The following is a 24431-nucleotide window of genomic DNA, read 5'->3' as shown; positions in this document are numbered from 1 at the left end:
ACCATTGTTGCCTGGCAAAGATGATATTTAAAAAAATATTTTGTGGGGTTGGGGATTTAGCTCAGTGGTAGAGTGCTTGTCTAGCAAGCGCAAGGCCCTGGGTTCGGTCCCCAGCTCCGAAAAAAAGAAAAAAAAATTTTGTTTGTATATGTGTGTTTTGCTTTTATGTCTGTCTGCCTGTTTACCACATGTGCACTTGCCCCCTGGAACTTGAATTAATGGGTGGTCTTGAGTTGCTGTATGAGTGCTGATAATTGAACCTGGGTCCTCTAGAAGAGCAGCCAGTGCTCTTAATCTCTGAGCCATCTCTCCAGGCCCAACAGATAAAATTTGCTTGGAGAGGTTTGTAGAAATTACGGTAAAGATTGGGGCGGGGGGGGGTACAAGGAATAAAATCTGGAGGGATTTGGCAGAGGAATGACATGATTATTTTTCCCCCCAGGCAACATCATGTAATGAAACCCAAGCTGGCCTTAGACTCTGTATAGCCCAGGCTTACCTCCTGCCTCAGTCTCCTAGAGTGAAGGAATTACAGATGATACATATCTGAGGGTTTTTGTTTCAACAGGCACTTTGTTGAATAAGGAAAAGAGCCTGGCCAGATGTGGTGCTCATGTTGGTAATTGTGGTACTCAGGATGCAGATGTAGGTACAGGAGAGAGACCAGGAGTTTGAGGCCAGCCTAGGCTATAGGATGAGACCTTGTCTGAAAAGGACAAAACAAAATGGAGCTTCAGGTATGGAAATAGAAGAGGGAGACTGGTTAGAGAATCCATTGTGTTTGAGGTCATGGGTACTTTTGACAGTGGCAGGGAAGAGAAGAAATGTAACACTGAACACTATGATGAAGGAAACCTGTAGAGTTAAGATTAGGTGGTTGCTGTAGCAACACATTACAGAATATATTTAGAAAGGTAAAACTCGTAAGTCATTGTGATGTCTGTGAAAGAGTTCTGGATTGGGTTAATTGAGGTGGGCAGGCTTACTCTAATGTTGGTAGCACCACTTCATGGGATGGGTTCTTGGACTCAATAAAAAGAAGGTGAACCAAGTATGGCTGTTTCTCACGTGTGTCTCCTAACTATGCAGTGCCCCCAGCTGCCTCATGCTTTGCTGCTGTGGCTCCTTCACCCTGAGGGACTGTCTCCTTACACTGAGCCAGAGCAAACCCTTCCTTCCTTGTTGTTATTGTCACGTATGTTGTCACAGTCCTGGGAAAAGAAGAGACAAATACATGCATGGCTTAGGAAAGGTGGGACAAGTAAATGATACGATCACTGGGTGGGACAGGCTCAACTACTAAAGAACCTGTACTACCAAAGAGGCTAATTTGCCAGGCAGTGAACCTTTGCGACAATAGCCTGTTTGGAGTGTAAAAGCTCTAGCAAGTACTATAGATAATGAACGTCAGGTCTGTTAGCATGACTAGTCATGTGACTAACTTCTGGTTTGTTTGTTTGTTTGTTTTGTCAAGATTTTTCCTCCCAGCAGGCCTCCTGTATACTTGTTAAATAGCTGAGGATGGCCTGGGATTTCTGGTCCTGTTTCTACCTTTCTCTGTGTTTTTATCTACCTATGGGGAATATAGGAAGAGAATGAAATTTATAAACGAGAAATTGGTGACAGTAACCTTTAAGGATTATCAAGAAATTTTTGGTGTTTAGTTGGCTGTTTTTTTGTTTTGTTTTGTTTTTGTTTTTGTTTTTTTGAGCTGTGACCTCGATGTGTGGTCATAGCCTAAATTCACTATTGTAGCTCGGTCTGGCCTCAGACAGATGGCAGGCTTTCAGCCTCAACCTCCCTACTTCTGAGATTATCAGTGTGAACTGCCATATCCAACCTCATTTTTTTAATTTTAAAAGTAATGTTTATTAGTCCTATGGGTTTTGTTGTGACATTTTCATTTATGTACATATGCATTTTGATCATATTTACCTCACGCTCTTGTTCCCTTCACCCTTCCGTTAATCCTCCTCTTTTCACTAGGCCCCTATACTTTCATGTCAGTTTTTACTTTGATGTCTTTTTTGGGGGTGGTATGAACTAATGAGTTTCATTAGGGATTTTACATGGGTGAGCATTTGCTTACCAATGGTTATTCCAATGGAGAAAATGTTCCTACCCATCCTGTTTTATTTTTATTTATTTTAGAAATAGGCAGTGAAGGGCATCTCACTTTGTAGCCTTGCCAGCTTGGAGCTTCCTGTATGGAGCAGACTGGCCTCAGAGGAGCAGAAATCCACCTGCTTGGCTCTGCCTCCCAAGTCCTGGAATTAAAGGACTATGCTATCACATCTGACTAAAGATTTATTTCTAAATGTTATGCATATGTATGTGTCTCTGTGTGGTTTTATGTATATGTTATGTATATGTATGTGTATGTGTGGTTTTATGTACATGTTATGTATATGTATGTGTCTCTGTGGTTTTATGTACATGTTATGTATATGTATGTATCTCTGTGGTTTTATGTACATGTTACGTATATGTGTGTGTCTCTGGTTTTATGTATATGTATGTGTCTCTGTGGCTTTATATATATAGGTATGTGTCTGTGTGGTTTATGTACATGTATATGTATGTGTCTCTGCTTTTATGTGCATGTTATGTATATGTATGTATCTCTGTGGTTTTATGTACATGTTACGTATATGTGTGTGTCTCTGGTTTTATGTATATGTATGTGTCTCTGTGGCTTTATATATATATGTATGTGTCTGTGTGGTTTATGTACATGTATATGTATGTGTCTCTGCTTTTATGTGCATGTTATGTATATGTATGTATCTCTGTGGTTTTATGTACATGTTACGTATATGTGTGTGTCTCTGGTTTTATGTATATGTATGTGTCTCTGTGGCTTTATATATATATGTATGTGTCTGTGTGGTTTATGTACATGTATATGTATGTGTCTCTGCTTTTATGTGCATGTTATGTATATGTATGTGTCTCTGTGGTTTTATGTATATGTATGTGTCTGTGTGGTTTATGTACATGTATATGTATGTGTCTGTGTGGTTTTATGTATATGTATGTGTCTGTGTGGTTTATGTACATGTATATGTATGTGTCTGTGTGGTTTTATGTATATGTATGTGTCTGTGTGGTTTATGTACATGTATATGTATGTGTCTGTGTGGTTTTATGTATATGTATGTGTCTGTGTGGTTTATGTACATGTATATGTATGTGTCTCTGTGGTTTTATGTATATGTATGTGTCTGTGTGGTTTATGTACCTGTATATGTATGTGTCTCTGTGGTTTTATGTATATGTATGTGTCTGTGTGGTTTATGTACCTGTATATGTATGTGTCTCTGTGGTTTTATGTATATGTATGTGTCTGTGTGGTTTATGTACATGTATATGTATGTGTCTCTGTGGTTTTATGTATATGTATGTGTCTGTGTGGTTTATGTACATGTATATGTATGTGTCTCTGTGGTTTTATGTATATGTATGTGTCTGTGTGGTTTATGTACATGTATATGTATGTGTCTCTGTGGTTTTATGTATATGTATGTGTCTGTGTGGTTTATGTACATGTATATGTATGTGTCTCTGTGGTTTTATGTATATGTATGTGTCTGTGTGGTTTATGTACATGTATATGTATGTGTCTGTGTGGTTTTATGTATATGTATGTGTCTGTGTGGTTTATGTACATGTATATGTATGTGTCTGTGTGGTTTTATGTATATGTATGTGTCTGTGTGGTTTATGTACATGTATATGTATGTGTCTCTGCTTTTATGTGCATGTTATGTATATGTATGTGTCTCTGTGGTTTTATGTATATGTATGTGTCTCTGTGGTTTTATGTATATGTATGTGTCTGTGTGGTTTATGTACATGTATATGTATGTGTCTCTGCTTTTATGTGCATGTTATGTATATGTATGTGTCTCTGTGGTTTTATGTATATGTATGTGTCTGTGTGGTTTATGTACATGTATATGTATGTGTCTCTGTGGTTTTATGTATATGTATGTGTCTGTGTGGTTTATGTACATGTATATGTATGTGTCTGTGTGGTTTATGTACATGTATATGTATGTGTCTGTGTGGTTTTATGTATATGTATGTGTCTGTGTGGTTTATGTACATGTATATGTATGTGTCTGTGTGGTTTTATGTATATGTATGTGTCTGTGTGGTTTATGTACATGTATATGTATGTGTCTCTGTGGTTTTATGTATATGTATGTGTCTGTGTGGTTTATGTACATGTATATGTATGTGTCTCTGCTTTTATGTATATGTATGTGTCTGTGTGGTTTATGTACATGTATATGTATGTGTCTCTGCTTTTATGTATATGTATGTGTCTGTGTGGTTTATGTACATGTATATGTATGTGTCTCTGTGGTTTTATGTATATGTATGTGTCTGTGTGGTTTATGTACATGTATATGTATGTGTCTCTGTGGTTTTATGTATATGTATGTGTCTGTGTGGTTTATGTACATGTATATGTATGTGTCTCTGTGGTTTTATGTATATGTATGTGTCTGTGTGGTTTTATGTATATGTATGTGTCTGTGTGGTTTATGTACATGTATGTGTATGTGTCTGTGTGGTTTATGTACATGTATGTGTATGTGTCTGTGTGGTTTATGTACATGTATATGTATGTGTCTGTGGTTTATGTACATGTATGTGTATGTGTCTCTGTGGTTTATGTACATGTAAGTGGAAGAACCACCACTCCCTGCTTAGGTACCACATGTTTGATAGGAGAGAAACCCCCAAACCACAGAATCAGGGAAATAGGGCTTATTCAAAGGAACCAAATAAATCCTCAGACACTGTCCACTGAACTAGACAGTAGGCACGGCTTAAATATCTTACATTTTATTGGGAAGCTAAATGAAAACCACGGAGAAGTAACTAACATGGAATATGAACAAAGGAATGGAAGTAATACCAGGAAGCGAGCCATTCTGAATAGACGGTATAATTGAATTGAGGAGGCCATTGTTACTGTATCACCTTCCTTTCCTTGTAGCTGTGACACGAGACTGGACAAAGAAGGATAAGGAAGGATGGGTTTATTTTGGTTTACAGTTACAGTAGTTCTCAACCTGTGGGCTGAGACCCCTTTGGCAAACCTCTGTTTCCAAAAATATTTACATTATGATTCATAACAGTAGTCAAATTGCAGTTACAAAGTAACAAAAAAATAATTTTATGGTTGGGGGTCACCACTGTAAGGTGTGGTTTTTGCTGACCCGCTTTAAGCTGCAGGCAGACTGTGATACCAGCCCCCACCCAGATTCCCTTGGGTCCACAGATAAAAAACAACTCCTACAGACACACACACCAGTTAATCGTAAAATGCCTTTGCTAACTCAGTGACTGGGCACTCCTAGACTTCCCCTGCCACCCCAGGCATAATCGAATAGACTGGCCATTGACCACTTCAACCAAAAACTCACATGGCTGGTCATCTTTTCTCCCACCGAAGCATGGTGAAATTCCCCCTCCTTCCCTTGAGTCTGCCAGCTTGCCTGTGGGGACCTGGAAGTCCCACCTATTCTGCCCAGCTCGTTGGCCCCTAGCATCTTTATTGATGGATCAAGAACCAGTTGGGGAACAGGACCTTAGCATCAGCACCACCCCTTACACCCCACAACATTAGGTACTGTATTAAAGGGTCTTGGCGTTAGGAAGGTTGAGAAGCACTGGTAAGAGGAAACTGTCCATTTGTGGTAGGGAGGGTGGCACAATCACTGGCCTGTGGTTATTAGGAACCTGCTGTTGGCTGCTGCTTCATATGCTGATGGCTCAGGAAGTAGAGGGCAGATGGAAACCAAGGTGGGCTGTAACTTTCAAAGGTCTTAGTGCCCTACTTCTGCCATCCTCACCTTTGAAGCCCCTGAAGCCTTCTGAAATAATACCACCTGCTGCTTAAAAAAAGACCCCACCCAGCCCACGGGCCTTCGAAGATTAAACGATTTAGATTTGAACAGGCAGAAGATTTGGCGAACTTGAAAAAGTGTCATTTAGGGCTGGGGATTTAGCTCAGTGGTAGAGCGCTTACCTGGGAAGCGCAAGGCCCTGGGTTCAGTCCCCAGCTCCGAAAAAAAGAACAAAAAAAAAGAAAAAGTGTCATTTAGCCTCATTTAGAAGTCTGAAAAAAAATAAAGTGAGCAGTGCCTAAAGAACTTGTGGGATTCTATCAAGCAATCTAATCAGTACGTGAGTTCCAGAGGGAGAAAAAAGGGCAAAGAGATTATTTTAAATAAACAATGATAAAATAATTTTCTAATTTGACCCAAGAGTTGAGTCTGTAAAATTACCAAGTTTAATTAGTTGGAAGTAACATACACTTCCATCCGGAGATGTACCCGGAAATACTTACCCAAACCGTTGAAAACCAGGGCATCTTGGAAGTAGCAAGAGAAGAGTGCCTGGCAAGGATTCTACTAAATGCAGATTTGTTTCTTTTTAAAAATGATTTCTTTTTCCTTTATGTGCATTAGTGTTTTGTCTACATTGTGAGGGTGTTGGATCCACTGGAACTGGAGTTAGCAGACAGTTGTGAGCTGTCACGTGGGTTCTGGGAATTGAACTGGGTCCAGTATATCTATCAAAACCATCAAAAGTTTAAAAAAAATAAAACCCAAAAACTAAGGCAGTTTTGGAGAAAGAAAGCTGAGAAAATTCATTACCATAAGATCTGCCCTGTAAGAAATGCCAAAGGGGCTGTGGTGGTGCACACCTTAATCACAGCACTTGGGAGGCAGAGGCAGGTGGATCTCTGAGGCTAGCCTACTGTACAGAATGAGTTCCAGTATAGCCAGGGGTACACAGAGAAGCCCTGGCTTGAAAAACCAAATGTGGGTCTCCTTGCCCTTGTGAATTGTCCACCAGCCGTGTGTTGTCCAGAAGGGCATTGGGAGCAGACAAAGATCTGGGGTGAGGGTGTTGGGAAGCCCTGTAAGTAGGGTGAATAACAACACTGGGACCAGCTACGAGGAGGCAGATCAACTTTACTTAGGGTGATTCAAGCTTATAATTTGGGGGACTGAGGGTAGGAACATCCAGGATGGACAGAGTCATTGGTTGAGGCTTAGGGCACTGGAAGACCTCATTAGCATGGAGAAGCATTTCTGGGAATCTCAGGTGCTGGCTGAACAGGTTCTAATCAGGATAAAGGAAATTGATCCTGTAATCTAATTGAGACTACATGACATTCTGTAGGTAGAGGTGTAAGTGGGGCCTTAGATTCCCCAGACAAGGTCAGAGAAAGGGAAGCCCCACTGATGAAGGTAGTTTCCCATATTACCCTGAGTTCAGAGGCTATCTTGTCATGATGGACTTTGACCTTAATTTGCAGTTTTGCAGTTTTCCCACATCCAAACCAGGCCAACCAAACAAAAATGCCAAAGGAGAGTCCTTCATGTAGAAGTGAGCTACTGGCTAGTAACTTGGAGCCAAGTGAAGAAAATGTTTTGGGTTAAATGCAGACGCGTTATGGTAACATTGTGTATGAATGTTTTAACGAGGAAATAACTTTGTAAAAAGGAGCCAAAGAAAATTTGAATAATAAAATTGAGGAAATCACTAGAGTTTAGTAGCATGTAACAATTGCTTTCTTTATTTAATTCATCTTCGTTATAGGATTACAAAGTGAAGGAGTAAAATAATTATATACATTAATGCTACACAGTGTCATAGTGTACATTTACATCTATTCATCTGTTTGGTTTTGTTGTTGTTGTTGTTGTTGTTGTTGTTGTTTTTTATTTAGACAGGTTTTGTAGCCGAGATATATGACTTTCTGATCCTGCTTCTGCTTTCCAAGTAGTGGGACTACCATGTGTCACTGCATCCAGTTTTATGTGGTGATAAGAGATGGAGCCCAGGACCTAGTATATGTTAGACAAGTGCTCTACCAACTGCGTTATGTTTCTAGTTATGTTCTTGTCCTCAAAGATAGAATTTGTGACTTCAGAGATCTAAAGTAGTGAGTGAGGTGGGGAGCTTTGTAGCAGTGTGTTTGTAATGCAGTTGAAGTTAAATTCATGCCTTAACCGGTTTTGTGTTGCTATGACAAAGTACTTTAGATTGAGTAAAGAATAGAATTTTATTTTCTTAAGGTTCTCATAGCAAAGAAGTCCAAGATTAAGGTACTGGCAGCTTTGGTTTGTAGTGAGGGCTGCTTCTGGTTCCCAGAGGGTTTTGTTATTTGGGTTTTTTTTTTTTTTTTTTTTTTTTTGCCTTTGGAGAGGTGCATTTTTTTTAAAAAAGATTTATTCATTTATTGTATGTAAGTACATTGTAGCTGTCTTCAGATACACCAGAAGAGGGGATCGGATCTCTTCACAGATGGTTGTGAGGCACCATGTGGTTGCTGGGAATTGAACTCAGGACCTCTGGAAGAGCAGTCAGTGCTCTTAACCACTGAGCCATCTCTCCAGCCCAGAGAGGTGCATTCTCACACCTGATGTGGGCTAAACTTTATTAATACTGTGTATTTGTCTTAGAGTTTTCTATTGCTGTGAAGAGACACCATGACCATGGCAACTCTTACAAGACATTTAATTTGGACTGGCTTACAGTTCAGAGGCTTAGTCCATCACCATCATGGCAGGAAGCATGGCGGCATGCAGGCAGACATGGTGCTGGAGAGGGAGCTGAGAGTTTTATATCCGGATCAGCAGGCAGCAGCAAAACCAATGAGCCACTAGACCTGGCTTGAACTTCTGACACCTCACGCCCTGTGCTGAGGACACGGCCATATCTCCTAATAGCACAGGCTGGCCTGGACCTTACTATACAGCTGAGCTAGCCTCTAACTTGTGATCCTCCTTCCTCAGCCTTCCACATGCTGAATTATAGGAATAGGTCAGTGCCGGATGAGAGAACAAAAATCTTGGTTATGTGAGTTACTTGTGGTACAGACAGCTGACTTTAGTGCTCAAGCTGTTTTCCGAGTGCACCTCCGTCTTTGTTTTCTCGGGCGTTGGAAAGCACGTGTCCACGAAGTCTGAGAGAGAGCTGGTTATCAAGCCAGCTTGTTTGTTCATTGTACCTTAATAGTTGTCCTCGATCTTCAGTTCTCACATCTCTTAAACTAGAGTTGAAAGACAGCTACATATAAGTTCCTCAGTAGAGAACTTAAGCGTTTGTTCTCAGTAAATGTTAGCTGCTTCTTAATTAAATTGAAAAAGAATGGTATGAGGTGGTTTTGTAAATGGTCAACTTCCCTTCCCTGCTTTGATACTTGATATTGAATTTAGGACTTTGCTCATGATAGCCAAGCTCTGCCACTAAGCTACTTCTGTTTTCTTTCCTTTTACTTTTTATTTTGATGCAGTCTTGCTGAGTTGTTCAGTCGACCTCCAACCTTCCACCTTCTTTGCTTCACCATCTTTCTAGTAGCTGGAATTATAGCTTAACTATAAATAAACATGAACCATTAGCATAATTTCTCTTAAAATATTAGCTCGCTATTGTCTTTATGTGATTGATAAAGTCTCAAGTTTGGTTATAGCTTAAAATGTGTGTGTGTGGGGGTTGGGGATTTAGCTCAGTGGTAGAGCGCGTAAGGCCCTAGGTTCGGTCCTCAGCTCCGGGGGGGTGGGGTGGTGGTGGAAAGTGTGTGTGTGCGTGTGTTTGGAGGCGATTTACACTCAGGGTGTGGGCAAGCTAGGCAAGTGGTTTATGTATATGAATATTATATGAGTTTATGTAGAGAATTGTATGTATAGTCTTTTTTAAAAAATGATATATGTGTATGGGTATTTTGCTTGCACAGGTGTGTGCACCGTGTTCATGTGTGGTACCTTTGCAGCCAGAAGAGGGCATCAGATCCCCTGGACCTGGTATTACAGATTGTTGTGAGGCAACATGTGGGTGCTGGGAACTGGACCTGGTTCCCCTAAGAAAAATAAGAAATCTTAACTGCGGAGCCATCTTTCTGGTTCCTTGTGGTTCTTGCTTCATGAACTTTGAACGTGACTAGAGAAATCCTGCAGTAGTAAACTCAAGTCAGAGACTCCTTGGCTAGTTCTTAGCATAACTTACTTATATACAGGTATAACTTACATACAGGTTACACATAGTCGAAACAGTTTGGCTCCTCATGGAGTCTAGGCCTTTTCACTTTGTTCCTCTCCTCCCTTTCCCCTGTGAGATGTGTCTTAGCACTTCAGGGCATAGTATGTTCCTGGCTCTTTCCTTCTAGATGGATTAACTATGGTAATCCATTTTATTAACTGATTGTCTAGCATACGTTTGTGTGCTATGAATTAAGAGGTTTATGAGAAGGGCTTGGAAGGGATAAAATTATCACAGATTAGTCAGGAGAAAGATGATTTAAGAAAGTTTTCACCACTCAAGACCATTGAAATAAATCTGTCATGTATTAGATATTTATATGCACAGCATCATCTGCGATTGCAGGTATAAAAGGGCTATGCCCTCACCCAAATTTCTTGCTTTCCATGATAGTCTAGTCAGAGACCAGAGCAACTAAAAAAGTATCAGATATTAAGCATGTTGAGTATAAAATGTTACTGTTTTATGCATTACATAAATTTAGAGTTTTTTTCTATTAAAAAATGTGGTAATTTTGGTTTTCTAATTTGTAAAGTAAAAGCAACCCTGGTCATTGTATTGTTTAAAAGAAATTAGTTATGTAAAATATATCATAATATGTAAACATAATGTACTGTTTTTACATTTAAGATTGTTGGTTTGTTTGTTTTTTATACGATCTTTCCCTGGCTGGCCTGGAACTTGCTATATAGACTTGGCCTCAAACTCACAGACATCCTCCTGCCTCTGGTTTCTGAGTGTTGTGATTACAGGTGTGCACTACCATGCCCGGCTTCAGTTAGGTATGCTTTTAACCGAAAACAAAGTGGTAGGGTTGAAAAAAGACACAGGCAGAGTGTAGTGGAATGTAAGTAGTCTTTTTGTTAGCTTCTGGGTTCTTTATGTGTGCTTCTATGCTGGGAGCATGATTTTGTTAGCTTCTGGGTTCTTTATGTGTGCTTCTATGCTGGGAGCATGATTTTGAATACTTTCTAGTAATTATTTTATCTGCATAAACTCATACAACCACATTTTATAATTAAATAAAAATATTGCACATATTTTTTATTAATTGATAGATTTTGGCAATCTTTATTAGCAGTGGGGTATAAGTTTTTAAGAATACTGCTCTTTTTAGTGATTGAATTTTCTGTTGCTTTTGTATATAATAATGTAGCTCATATGTCTTTGTAGCACTCATGTGTATAACTTTTCTCTCCATAGGGTCAACTCACCATCCCTTAGAAATCCATTCTCCCAAGAAGAAGGGACAGAAAGAAAGACCACTTTGTAAGGAAGGCTTTGGTATCCCATGAACGAGCCAACCGAACACCGATTGGGGTGCACCAGGACTCCAGAGCCAGATATAAGGCTCAGAAAAGGGCACCAACTTGATGATACAAGGGGAGGTAACAATGACAACCACCACGGAGATTTGGAGCCCAGTTTAGAGACACCTGTTTGTTCTTCCTACTATGAAAATGTAAGTTAAAAGTTTGGAGGGCACAAGTGAAGCAAACATTTATGGAGATGAGCTGATTTTAAAAGAATCCATATGTGTAATATTATGTGTGGTTTTCCAGAGGAGTAGAGATGTTGACTTAGTAAAAAAATATTTTTAGGGGTTGGGGATTTAGCTCAGTGGTAGAGCGCTTGCCTAGGAAGCGCAAGGCCCTGGGTTCGGTCCCCAGCTCCAAAAAAAAAAAAAAAGTTTAAAAAAAATTTTTAAAATTTTATGTATGAGTGTTTTGTCTGCATATGAGTTGTATGTCCTGTGCTTTTAGAGGCTTGAAGAGGGTGCCAGATTCCTAGAAGTGGAATTCTATACACTCGTGAACCAATTGTGTGGGTGCTGGGACTTGAATCCAAGTTCCTCTGTAAGAACAAATACTCTTAGCTACTGAGCCATCTTTTTTTATTAGGTTGCATTTGTTGTGTGTGTGTACACATGCACATACATGTACCATGGTACATATGTAGAAGTCAGAGGTCAATTTTTGGGAGTTGAATTCTCTCCGATCTGATGGATCTCAGGGATTACACTTAGGCCTTCAGCAAGGCTGGCAGCAAGCAGCGTCACTCACTGTGCCAGCCCTGACTTACCCAGGACCTCATGTGTGCTAAGTAGTTGCTGTGCTCCTAAAAAAAACTTTCTTTTTTAGAAAGATTCCTGTGTGAGGACTCTGGGCCTCGTGATTGTGCAGCAAGTTCTTGTAAACACTGAGTCGTTTCTCCAGTCCAAAAACTTGGTTTCTCTTTTGCTTTTTTGTATTTTTTCCCTTGAAATAGTGTTTTTCTGTGTAGCCCCAACTGTCCTCCTGTAGACCAGGCCGGTCTCAAACTCAGAGATCTGCCTGCCTCTGCTTTCCAGTGCTGGGATTAGAGACATGTGCCACACCTATCAAAACTTGGTTTCTTATTAAGCTTAGATATTATTTGATTTCATAGTTGCACCTTTCTGCTGGCTCTTAAAATCATAGTCACTGTTTTATCTTAAGAGAGAACTGTTTTTAAATGTTATTTATTTTTGTGCTCGTGACTGTTTTACCTGTACATATATAAGTGTGCCTGGAAGCTTTGGAGGCCAGAAGAGGGAGGAGGACCCCTGGGATTGGAGCCATCACACTCTTGTAAGATTTCCATGTTGATACTGGGAACTGGACAGAACAGCAAATGCTCTTAACTTTTGGGGCATTCCCTCAAGCCCAGAATTTTTTTTTTTAAATCCAATAGTTTTTCTAAAACAGCCTTGTCAGTGATAATTTGGAGAAATTATGTCTGTACGTAGAACCTCTCATATCTTGGGGTCAGTAGAGTGCTAAGGACAGAGGTAGATTTTAGTGTTTTGTTGAGCTTCTCAGGGGAAGAGGGCAGATGTAGAAGCCGTGCTGTGATGGCAGAAGTGTGAGCAGCAGTCAGTCATTGTTACAGGTGCATTGGTACTCACGGTGAGACTTTGTCCGTGCAGGGTTGTGGGGCTGGTAGATTGTGTCCTAGGCTGTAAGCTTGTGCTCCTCAGAGGGCAGTGATTTAATCTGCAATTATGAACTATTACAGCCTGTTATCCATAGTGAGGTCCATGCTATCCAGGGCTATGCAGTGAGACCTGTCTCAGAAAGACTGAAAACTTACCTTGGACTTATATAGTATGTGTGTGTTGTGTCTAAGTTATTTGTAAGTTAAAACTGTTTTGGGGTGTGTGGATGGATCTTACGTACTGTGTGCATTTATACACAAGGTGACAAATGAGAAAAGTTTTCTGTCTCTCTCTTTTTTTTTTTTTTGAACAAAACCAAATAGTAGTAACAAACAATTCATGCTACAAGAAGTGGAACCAGCGTGGAGTTGGGCATTTGTAATATTACTTAATACATTCTAAATAGAAAAAGTAATGCCCTAAGCTGTGTTTGTTTGGTTTGGTTTGGTTTGGTTTGAAGGTGCTATGGGTTGGACCCTGGGCTTTTGTACATGCTAGGCAAGGGCTGTACCGTGTAGATATACTCTAGCTCTCCCTAGTGTTCAAATCACTTCTGTAAATTGGGAGTGTAAATCATACACCTTGTTTCCTAATAAAAATAGGCAGTAGTTTGGGATGCCAGTTTAATCAGTCATAGAGTATACTACTCGGCCACTGTTCTGAGATATTTCTACACAGATTTCATCCCTACCTTTCCTGTGTATTACTCTGGCGGGCAAGTAGGAAGATGACCCTTCTTGAGAGGATTCCTTTGATCTGGTTCTGGGCTCGAGCAGCTTGTGGATCCTGAGGCATTGCTTCGCCTCTTCTCCTGCTGCCTCCTGCCCTCTTCCTCTAGAGTCTGCTTTCTGAGATTATCGAAACCATCTCTGCCCTGTACTGGCTCACACCGAGTGAATGTATCAAAGTGGGAAAGTAGCCACAGGGCAGCACACTGGGGCGTGTTATGGAAGATTATGTTATGGAGACTGACACAAGGAGCTGGCCGGGGAGCATCTCCTGGTCGTCCACATCACCCTGTCCCAAGAGGCTCCTAGGGCCATCTATTTGTTCCTGCTTTTTCTCCAGCTCGCTCTCTACATTGTGGCCTCTGTGGGCACCAGGTCCCCTCTCCAGACCCGCCCGTTTTGAGCAGTGAAGGTGGGTGGTCATCGCATGATGCAGCAGAGGGTGAGGCACATGTGCCAGGGTATACATGTGGGGATCAGCAGATAACCTTGTGGAATTTTGGTTCTCCATACCATTATGTGGTTCCAGGGATCAAATTCAGTTCATTCATCTCTCATTGGCCCAGGGAAGTAAAACCAAAAGGAAACAATAAAGCTGTTTGAGGGCCAGACTGTGAAGTGAGCATGGCGATGCTGTGTGGTAGGCAGTAGTTCGTCTGTCAGAATTGAAAAACGTGGGTCTGACTTGCTTGTATTTGTTTTGTTTTATTTTGGTTTTGGCTTTGTTTCTTTGAGAAAGGGTCTCGTTATGTAGCCCTGGCTGGCCTCAAACTCACAGAGCTCTGCCTGTCTCCACTGGGATTAAAGGTGTACCCCATCATGGCCAACAATGAACTTTCTGCCTACTGTGTTGTTGATGCCTGACTTTAAAACCTTTGCATTTGCCAGGAAAGCATGTTGATTGGCCCTGCCCTTGACTATTGCTGTGATGTCTTTGCAGAGCCCCGAGGAACTCGAGTGTCATGATGACAACTCCCAAGAAGATGAAGGGTTTATGGGCATGTCCCCTCTCCTACAAGCCCATCATGCTATGGAACGAATGGAAGAGTTTGTTTGTAAGGTAAGATTACAATTTCTTACGACTTTTTTGCTATCTATTTAGCCTTTCTCAAACAGACATTGAAAGAAGGTGACAGTCCTTTGCTTATTGTTCTGCTTAGGGGGAAAACCATGGCAGGATGAGGACAAAGAAGTCTCCTGACTAATTTTGTATAAGACATATTTGTAAAGTACATTGATAACATTGTTGTATAAGCCGAATATAACCCATTGGAATATAAATCTCCCCTGATAAAGGTTAGAAGAGTAGTGTAGATAAGACAGGATGAACAATTTGGAGAGGTTGTGCTAGAGTTATTAAGAAGCCATACCTAAATCTGTCCTGCTGTTTAGTGTGGACAGTGTAGTTGCTGTTTCTATATAGTCCATGGATAATCAAGCTGCTGAGGTAGAAATTTCAAAAATGCCATGTGCATTTTGTATTTTCAGTACAGCTAGTATATTTTTGTCTCTTAAATGGTTTTGTGATTCATTGAGTATTTAGGACCCCTTGTAGGTTTTTGTTTGTTTGGTTTTTAAAGATAGGTAGAATTGAAGTCACTTGTTGGGAATGAAAAGAAAGACTGGTAGGTTTTTCAGTGAGATAAGAAAGTGCTGTGCTTTGGGTAGTATCCTGGTTGGTCTCGTTTTGCTGTTAGGAAATATCCTGATAAAAAGAAACCTAAGGGAGAGAGATGTTATTTTAACCCATAACTCTCCCCCCCCCCCCCCCGGAGCTGGGGACCGAACCCAGGGCCTTGCGCTCGCTAGGCAAGCGCTCTACCGCTGAGCTAAATCCCCAACCCAACCCATAACTCTTAAGTTCTAGTTTATTATTCACAGGGAAACCAGCTTCACCTAGATTCTCAGGACCTGGGCAGAATGAAGCCAGATTCTTGGCCAAATATCCCATTGATGGCCCTTATGCAAGTTCTTAGTAGAATTCTTGATACCCTCTGAGAGCTCATAAACTTAGCCTCCACTGTTTGTATTTCTCTCAGCATTCTTCCAGGTTCCCACAAGGACAACTTAGTAAGTTTTGTGCCTAGCATCCGATGGCTATTTTAGCTTGCAATTCTAAACGCTTCTATATTCCAGTAAAAACATACAAAAACTAATTCAAATGGAGTAAGAATCATGTCAGGTTCATCATAGCAGTTATCCCACTTCTGGTACCAATTTTTATTCTTCCATTTCTGTTGCTGTGATGAAATAGGCCAACAGAACAACTTAGGAGAGCAATGGGTTTACTTTAGTTCACAATTCCAGATTAGAATCTACCATTAATTAGGGAGCCATGGCATCTGGCAATTGAAACAGTCTCACCTGTGGTCACGAGCAGAGAGAATGAGTGCACGTATGGCTGGGCTCAGCTTTCATTTTCTCTTATACATACAGTTCAGGACCTAAACTAAGGGAATAGTGTCTCCCACATGGACAGGCCTTCTCAGTTAATATAATCGAGTTATGAAATCAACTTGGTTAATGAAATCAAGACAGTCTCCCACAAACATGCCCACAGGTCACACTGATCTAGGTAGTCTCTCAATGAGAGTCTCTTGTTGGTGATTCTAGATTCTATCAGGCCACAAAACTAACCTTCACAACTAGGTATGATCTTAAGTCAGTGTAAGTTTTCCTCCCTGTGTCACCCATGTTCACTATGTGTATGTGTGTACATATATAAGTTCTTTTTATGTCTAGAGAGGCTGGTGTTAAAGTATTGTGGCCTCTTTTCCCTTCAGCGTATTGCATCCTTTTAGCTTCTTGGTAGTCTTGAGACAGGAGGATCACTTTAGCCTATGAATTCACAGCCATCTTAAACAGTATTATGAGACCCTGTCTGAGGAAAATAAAATTTTAAAAGAAGAATGAAAATAATTAGAAAAATAGGATGCACAAATATACTTTTTTTTTTTTTTTGCATTGTGCCATTTTATTCAAGGACTTAGGCATCTACAGAATATTTTGTCCATAGGAGGTCTTGGAAGCAGTCCTGTGGCTACATGGAACAACTGAGGTAGTAGCAGGAAACATTCAAGAGGAGAGGCTTCTTGGCTTATTTTACTTTATTTTAGGAGTATACATGGATTAGCCAGGTTAGCCTCAGTGAGGATAGGCCCTGAGGTTTGAACTGGAAGGTGAGAGAGACAAAAGGAGGGGAAGGAGGGATAAGGGATAAGACATGGGTCTGGTTTAAAAGGGAGGGCCGCATCTGTTCTGAAGTTGGCACTGCCTTGGGAGAATAGAAGTTTCACATAAAGGAAAGCTTTTTATAGTTGTCGGTAAGGAAATAAAGGACAGAGAACAGGAAACAGGTTGTGAAGGGGCGCAGTAGTGGGCAGGTGACAGTCTTTCGGAATAGTGGGGGGAGAGTTCAGTTTATGAGCTTTTGCTGTTGGCTTTGTTCCAAGACCCCAGGGCACAGTAGGAGAGGTCATGAATCCTGAGAATTTGTAGTTGGATCTCGCTTTCTAGTGTGTCAGGTGGACGCACTGCAGGGCACAGCTGCTGGATTCTGGATGAAGTTGATCATCATGGTGTGAGGTTTGTGCTGAGATATTAGGGTTAAAATAAATAAGGTTCAGTGAACAGACTTTGTTGGGAGGTAGTAGGCAGTGTTAGCAGTGTAAAGGTCCTTTCCCTTCCCAGGACGTCCCCGGGGTGGATGCAGTTCTGATTGTGCAGAGGCCGTCCTTTTTCTAGGAGATTAAAAATAGAAAGGTGATCCAACCCAGGGGGATCAACCCAGGGGATGCTGTCAGGGTATACTCATGAGGGTCTGTATGACATTTGTTCGATCTTCAAGGTTCATTGGGTAAATGGCTGTTATCCTTATTTTATAGGCAAGGAAACTAAGCCTTGGGGATTGTTGTGATTGATTAAACTCATACTTGTCAATAACAGACTCCGAATTTCCTAACTTGTGCCTTTTCCATTTAACACTTCAGTTTTCTTGTAGCAGAAAGAGGAGGGGAAACTTTAGGATAAGACATGAAACTGAGTCTGTAATGTCTTTTGTATCAACAAGAACATTAAGTATAAAGTAGTCATATTTAAGGACTGATGTTTTTATCTGAGGTAACTTCTGTTGTCCATGATGAAGATCAGTGTAGCTGGGATTTGGAATTCCTCATTCCTTTAGCTGGACTAAAACAAAGGTCTTTTCGGGCATAATTTGGTATATATGTTTATGCTTTACTGTTCTTAACAAAGCCTACCATTTAGAAGTAAATTTTTTGGCAGTGTATTTTATTTTTAACAACATAAGATGTTACAATAAAAGTTGTTTGGGGACAGTGTTGCTGAATGACAGCTGAAGTCACAGATAGCTTGATACCGTTCTTCAATGTACTAGGTGTGGGAAGGTCGATGGCGAGTGATCCCTCATGATGTGCTGCCAGATTGGCTTAAGGACAATGACTTCCTTCTCCATGGACACCGGCCTCCTATGCCTTCTTTCCGGGCCTGTTTTAAGAGCATCTTTAGAATACACACAGAGACGGGCAACATTTGGACACATCTCCTAGGTATGTAATGTCAGTGGGCATTGATATAGCACTCAAAAAAAGGTGATAGAGTTTATCTCCCTCAGATTTTCAGTGATAATTTCTCATTAGTTTACCCTTTGTTAATTCTAACTTGTGCTGTGACTTTATTACCACTAACTCATCTTTCTCTCTCCTACAGTTTTGTTTTGAGTTAGGGTCTTACTATGTACCCCAGGCTAGTCTGGACTTCATGATCCTTCAGCCTTTTCCAGTTAACTCTGTGTACCTCATACCTGTCTTCTCCTTAAATCTTAAGACAGTGGCCTCAAAGGCAAAGCAGGAATTACTATATAAAATACAGTATTTTAATAATCAATGAGAGGAAAATGTGTTAGAAAGTTTAAGCAGGTTTTTTTTAGTCATTATTTAGATTATTTATAGTTAAATTTCATTTGATATGAATAGAATATGAAACATTTTCCACTATGATTTTTTTAAAATTAAATAAATAATACAGTGGGGACAAAGGACAATCTTTGAGTAGAAGGAGCAGTTTAGCTGAGGTAGCCGTTATAAAGAAGAATGAAGTAGGGTGAGACGTGGCTGTACACATTTAACCCAACACCTGGGAGGAGAGACAGGATCGGATCAGGTCAGCCGGTGATGTATAGGGAGACTCTGTCTTGAACAGATAAAGTTCAGCATCAGCCTTATGGAAAACATAGATGTAAGTCCTGGTCACCTAGGTTAGGTAAAGGTTTCTTAGAACTGATACCTAAAGTACATGTAGCCAACAGAAGAAAAGTGGATTTTGTCAAAGTTAAAAACATGTTTGTTACAGAATATTGTCAGAAAGTTAAAAGGATAACCCCCAGAGTGAGAGAATATTTGCAAGTCATGTTATATCTAGTCTACCACAGACTCTTGTAAGTCAGCAGTATAAACAGCCCACCCTTCTGTGAGGGCAGTAAAGCCTCTTTGTCGACATTTCTTTTTTTTTTTTGGTTCTTTTTTTCGGAGCTGGGGACCGAACCCGGGACCTTGTGCTTCCTAGGTAAGCGCTCTACCACTGAGCTAAATCCCCAGCCCCTTTGTCGACATTTCTATAGAGAAGGTGTATCCATGACACATGTGTAGTTGGAAAAGGTCTATGTTATTAGTCATTTAGGGACTACAAGACAGATACAGAGAGGGTTGGGGATTTAGCTCAGCGGTAGAGCGCTTGTTTAGCGAGCGCAAGGCCCTGGGTTCGGTCCCCAGCTCGGGGGGGGGGGGGGGGGGTGGATACAGAGAGAAGTGAGATACCATTTCACTACCTCCAGGATTGCTGTGATCAAGAAAATGGGAAGTAAGCCTTGGCCACTAGGGATATAGAGAAATACTGCTAATAGGAATGAAAATGGGTCAGCACCTGTGGAAAACAGTAGGTAGGTTGTCAGAGAGCTAACAGAGTCACTGGCAGTTTTGCTTCTGTTGAATATTCAACAAAAGCTGTATATGGCTGTTTTAGCAACATTATTAATAGAGACAGCCAGCTGCTGAGGAGATAAACCACACATGGTTTAGCCATGGGATCAGATGTTGTTTGGGGGTCAGTGAGATGGACAGTAAGTAAAGGCTGCTGCCTCTAGATTTTATGTCTTGAGTTAAATCCCCAGGCCTACAATGGTGGAAGGAGAGAACCTACTCCTACAGGTTGTTCTCTGGCCTGTACACATGCACAAAATAAATAAGTAAAAGTAAGATTTTTTTTAAAAAAAAGAATTTGGCTTTAAAATGGTGAATCACTGATGATTCTCACAGGTTGAGTGTGTCCTTAACTTAATTAAATGGAGAGACACAACGGGCTACAATTGAATGATGTATGTGAAACATCCAGAAAAGGCAAATTCATAGGCACAGAAAGTAGGTTAGTGACTGTCAAGTGCTGGAGGGAGCAGAGAGGATCGGATGGCAGCAGGACAGTACAGGGCTGCATGCAGCAGGATGAAGGTGGTTTGCACTTAGTCCTGACAGTTGTACAGGCCTGGGAGTGTACTAGTTTCTGGCTAGACTACATTTGACTTGAATTTCTTTTTTGTTTATTTTCTTTATTTTTTTTTAAGATTTATTTATTTATTTTATGCATATGAGTACACTTCAGACATACCAGAAGAGGGCATCAGATCTCATTACAGATGACTATGAACCACCATGTGGTTGCTGGGATTTGAATCCAGGACCTCTGGAAGAGCAGGCTCCTAACCACTGAGCCATCTCTCCAGCCCCTTTTGTTTATTTTCGAGAACATTTCTCTGTGTATGTAACCTGTAACCCTGGCCATCTTGGAACTCGCTGTGTAGGCCAGGTTGGCCTTGGACTCAGAGATCCACTTGCCTCTGCCTCCCATGTGCTGGGACTAAAGGTGTGGGCCACCATCACCACCAGGCTTGATTTGTGTTTCTTATCTCAGTCTTATATTCAGTTTCTACTATGTCTCCAAGTTCCTGCTAGTACAGTGAGAGAGAATAGAGAATAATCACATTTGTTGATAGCATCTAAGTCAGATAATTTTTTAATTCAAATTACCTGATTAGAATGAATTAAAGGGTTACATCAGAAGCGCTTAGCAGGGGTTGGGGATTTAGCTCAGTGGTAGAGCGCTTGCCTAGGAAGCGCAAGGCCCTGGGTTCGGTCCCCAGCTCCGAAAAAAACAAAAAAAAGGTGGGTGTCATCTTATCTGGGGTGCTAAGGATGGAACCCAGGGCTCTGTGCACACTGGGAAACACACATTACATCCCCAACTACTTACTGTATTCTCTGTGCTCAAAGTTTGTAATGTTAACGTGTGCATGACACCAGCAGCATTGGAAGTAAACTAAAATCTTGCATAAACATTTTGTTTTGATTTTTTTTCTCATAGGATTTATGGTTCTAGTATTCTTGCTAGTGTTGTACGCACTACAACACTATCCTGTCCAAGGGAGCATTTTATCCATTTCTCGCATTCTTTTCCTAGGTTGTGTATTCTTCCTGTGCCTGGGGATCTTTTATATGTTTCGCCCAAATATATCTTTTGTGGCCCCTCTGCAAGAGAAAGTGGTCTTCGGGTTGTTCTTCTTGGGAGCCATTCTCTGCCTTTCCTTTTCATGGCTCTTCCACACGGTGTACTGCCACTCAGAAGGGGTCTCCCGACTCTTCTCTAAGTAAGTATTCCCGATATCCTTGTTATCAGCCATGCTTTCGGGGCAGTAGGGCAGGAACCTCCAACAGAGCTGGCAGGATTCTTGATGCTACCACACACACACACACACACACACACACACACACACACACACACACACACACACACACACACACACACACACGAATGGTTTCCTTTAAATGATGCCAACAGCCCAGTTTGTTTCTTAGTTGTTGCTGATGTCATAAGTCATGGGGGATTAATTGGAGCCTATAATGGATGATAATTTTTTAGCATTAAATGGAGTTCTTTTAAATTTTAATCCTAGATTGGATTACTCTGGTATTGCTCTTCTGATCATGGGAAGTTTTGTTCCTTGGCTTTATTATTCTTTCTACTGTAACCCACAACCTTGCTTCATCTACCTGATTGTCATCTGTGTGCTGGGCATTGCAGCCATTATCGTCTCTCAGTGGGACATGTTTGCCACCCCTCAGTATCGGGGGGTCAGAGCAGGTGAGTGCAGTTATCCCCGGTCATTTAAGGTGCACTGTTAGAATCAAATGCTGTGCTTTTCAGTGCAGAGATACAGTAACTGTCCTGCTTGCTGTTAGGTTTCTACCTGGTGGTCAGTTACGAGGAAGCTCAGGGTGGAAGGGCAGCGATGAGTACACATATATATTTTGGGCAGTGTTGTTTATTTAAGGAATAACTTCTGTAATGACTTCTGTATTCTTTCAGCTTAGTGTATTTGTGACCCATTCTTCTTGTGTTATATTTAGCATTTTATATTTTAATTTGAATTGCTTTGATAAATGAGGCCTGAGTTCATGCTGATTATGCTCCAATAACCTTTGATATTTAGGTAGTGCTTACTGAGTGCCCTGTGACATTGACAATCTTCATGTTCAATTGTGGCATTTGCAGAACCAAAAGTTTGAAAAACACTGCCTTTAATTTCAAAAGCAGTAGCCTCTGCTGAGTGACTCTGACAGTCTTTATGAACTCTGAGTTTAAAGTTGTGTCTTCTGCTTCCTGTCCTAAAATAACATCCAGTGCCTCCCTAGTGGTATTATAACACATACTTCTTGTTAGAAAAAGCCACGTCTTCATTTATTTGCATGCACTTAGAATGCTAGAAACAGAACTGACCTCGTGGTAGTGACATTGCACAGGAGCAAGTAAGCAATAGGCAACACCAGCTTTGGAGTTTTCCACTAGGTCGGTGGCGTTAACCCTGCTTGATTATGAACTAAGAACATCTTTGCCGAGTGGAGCTGAGCGTTCTACTGTTTATAAACACTAGAAGGTTAAGTCCCAAGCCTTTGACTTGAGAGTGAAAAGTACTATTAGCCTTCGTTCATATGCAAGGAAAAGAACAGTGTAGCAGTGCTTTAGAGGATAGAAGAGGGGTGGGATAGTTTTTATTTGAGTCTGTTTGGTCCTCAACTTTGATGTAGTTAGCAAAGCCATTTCTTCCTCTCCTTTAGGTGCACATGTTTCTGAGTGTGAGTCCGTATGCATCCATGTATATATGTTGTGGCATGCTATCAACTTACTGGCAGTTCTGAGGTCCTAGAGTCTGTGAGGAGAGCTTACCAAACAACAGCCTGTTGTGTTCTGCCTGCCTGTGAAAAAGTGGAATTCAAGATTAAACAAGTTCCATGCTTTTTCTCTTCTAACGCTCTTGGCAGCGTGGGTTTTGTTTTTGTAACCAACCCATAGGGCTGCTTACACAGCCTGGTGTACTGTGAGGCTTCTTGGGTTTGTAGGTAGAACGTAGCTGCGTTGTCTTGTGTGATGAATGATGTCTAGTTTGAAGGACTTCTTTTTTTTAAAACAGGAGTGACCTTACTTTGATATTGAAAGTTGATCAAAGTAAATTGAACTATGTCATAACATTGACTTGTTTCTTATTTTTCTTGTGTATTCTCTTTTTCTTCTGTTCTTTGATGACTTAGGAGTGTTCGTGGGCTTAGGTCTGAGTGGAATCATCCCTACCTTGCATTATGTCATCTCAGAAGGGTTCCTGAAGGCTGCCACCATAGGGCAGATAGGCTGGCTAATGCTCATGGCTAGCCTCTATATCACAGGAGCTGCCCTCTACGCGGCCCGTATCCCTGAGCGCTTCTTTCCTGGCAAATGTGACATCTGGGTAAGTGGGCACCGGTGATAAGGTATATATGTTGCTGTTAGTGGGCCAGTGGCATTCTGGGAGTGATGTAATCAAAAATTTTAAAAGTAAGAGGCTTGGATCCCAGTCTTAGCTCTGTCCCTTGCTGGTTCTCTGGACAGTGAGCATGGGATAGTCCTGCTGATGGAGCACTCAGTCTGACATAGCACTGAGTGCCGCACATGCATCCGATCCTGTCAGTCCCACAAGGCCCGGGGTGGTTTTGTTTTCACTTTACACATTAGGACGTTAAGGTCTAGGAAGGCTCAGCAGTGTGTCTAAAGCACGTGGTTATTAAAGTGTAGCCATAGTGATGGAATCAAACTGCTGGTTAGTGTTGTCTGCTGTACCGTGGTGTACAGTGACTGTTGGTCATCCTGTCTCTGTTCCCATCCTGACTCTTCCTCACTATGAAAGGAGGGCAGTCTTCTACTGAGGTCATTTTTTAAAAGAATGAGAAGGCTGAGATGGGGTGTGTTTGCTCACATCTTTGGTTCCAGCACTCGGGTAGCAGAGGCGGGCAAATTCCTGAGTATGAGGCCAGCCTGATCTACAGAGTGAGTTCCAGGATAGCCAGGGCTTCAAACAAACAACAAAAAATACCAGGGGGTGGGTGGGTTATTAGTTTATTTTAGTTATTAATTTGTGTGTTTGATGTGTGCTAGAATGGGCATGCCATGGTGTCCATGTAGAAGTCAGAGGACTTCTTCAGGAATTGACTCTTCTGCTATGGTGGTGTGTTGTCTGGTAGGGGAACGGAGGGAGACGGGTTTCTAGACTGTGGCCAACAATGAGAGGTGAGGGGAGAGAA

At 41.1% G+C, this 24431-nt stretch overlaps 1 protein-coding gene across 8 annotated transcripts in view; it reads left to right on the top strand.

The window, feature by feature from the left end:
* Adipor2 (adiponectin receptor 2) overlaps positions 1-24431 on the top strand; it is a 67109-nt gene that overhangs the window by 39212 nt on the left and 3466 nt on the right. For all 8 annotated transcript variants that reach the window (XM_087657649.1, XM_087657646.1, XM_087657645.1 and 5 more), the window contains 6 exon segments: positions 11275-11533; positions 14696-14815; positions 18152-18323; positions 21283-21469; positions 21776-21963; positions 23409-23602. In XM_087657649.1, coding sequence (XP_087513775.1) covers positions 11363-11533; positions 14696-14815; positions 18152-18323; positions 21283-21469; positions 21776-21963; positions 23409-23602 — 1032 coding nt within the window. In that variant the 5' untranslated portion in view covers positions 11275-11362.

This window comes from Rattus norvegicus, chromosome 4, assembly GCF_021556685.1.
Source record: "Rattus norvegicus strain SHRSP/BbbUtx chromosome 4, alternate assembly SHRSP_T2T, whole genome shotgun sequence".
NCBI lineage: Eukaryota > Metazoa > Chordata > Mammalia > Rodentia > Muridae > Rattus > Rattus norvegicus.
Note: the sequence above shows the minus strand (reverse complement) of the source record. Positions and strands in the feature narration are given on the sequence as shown.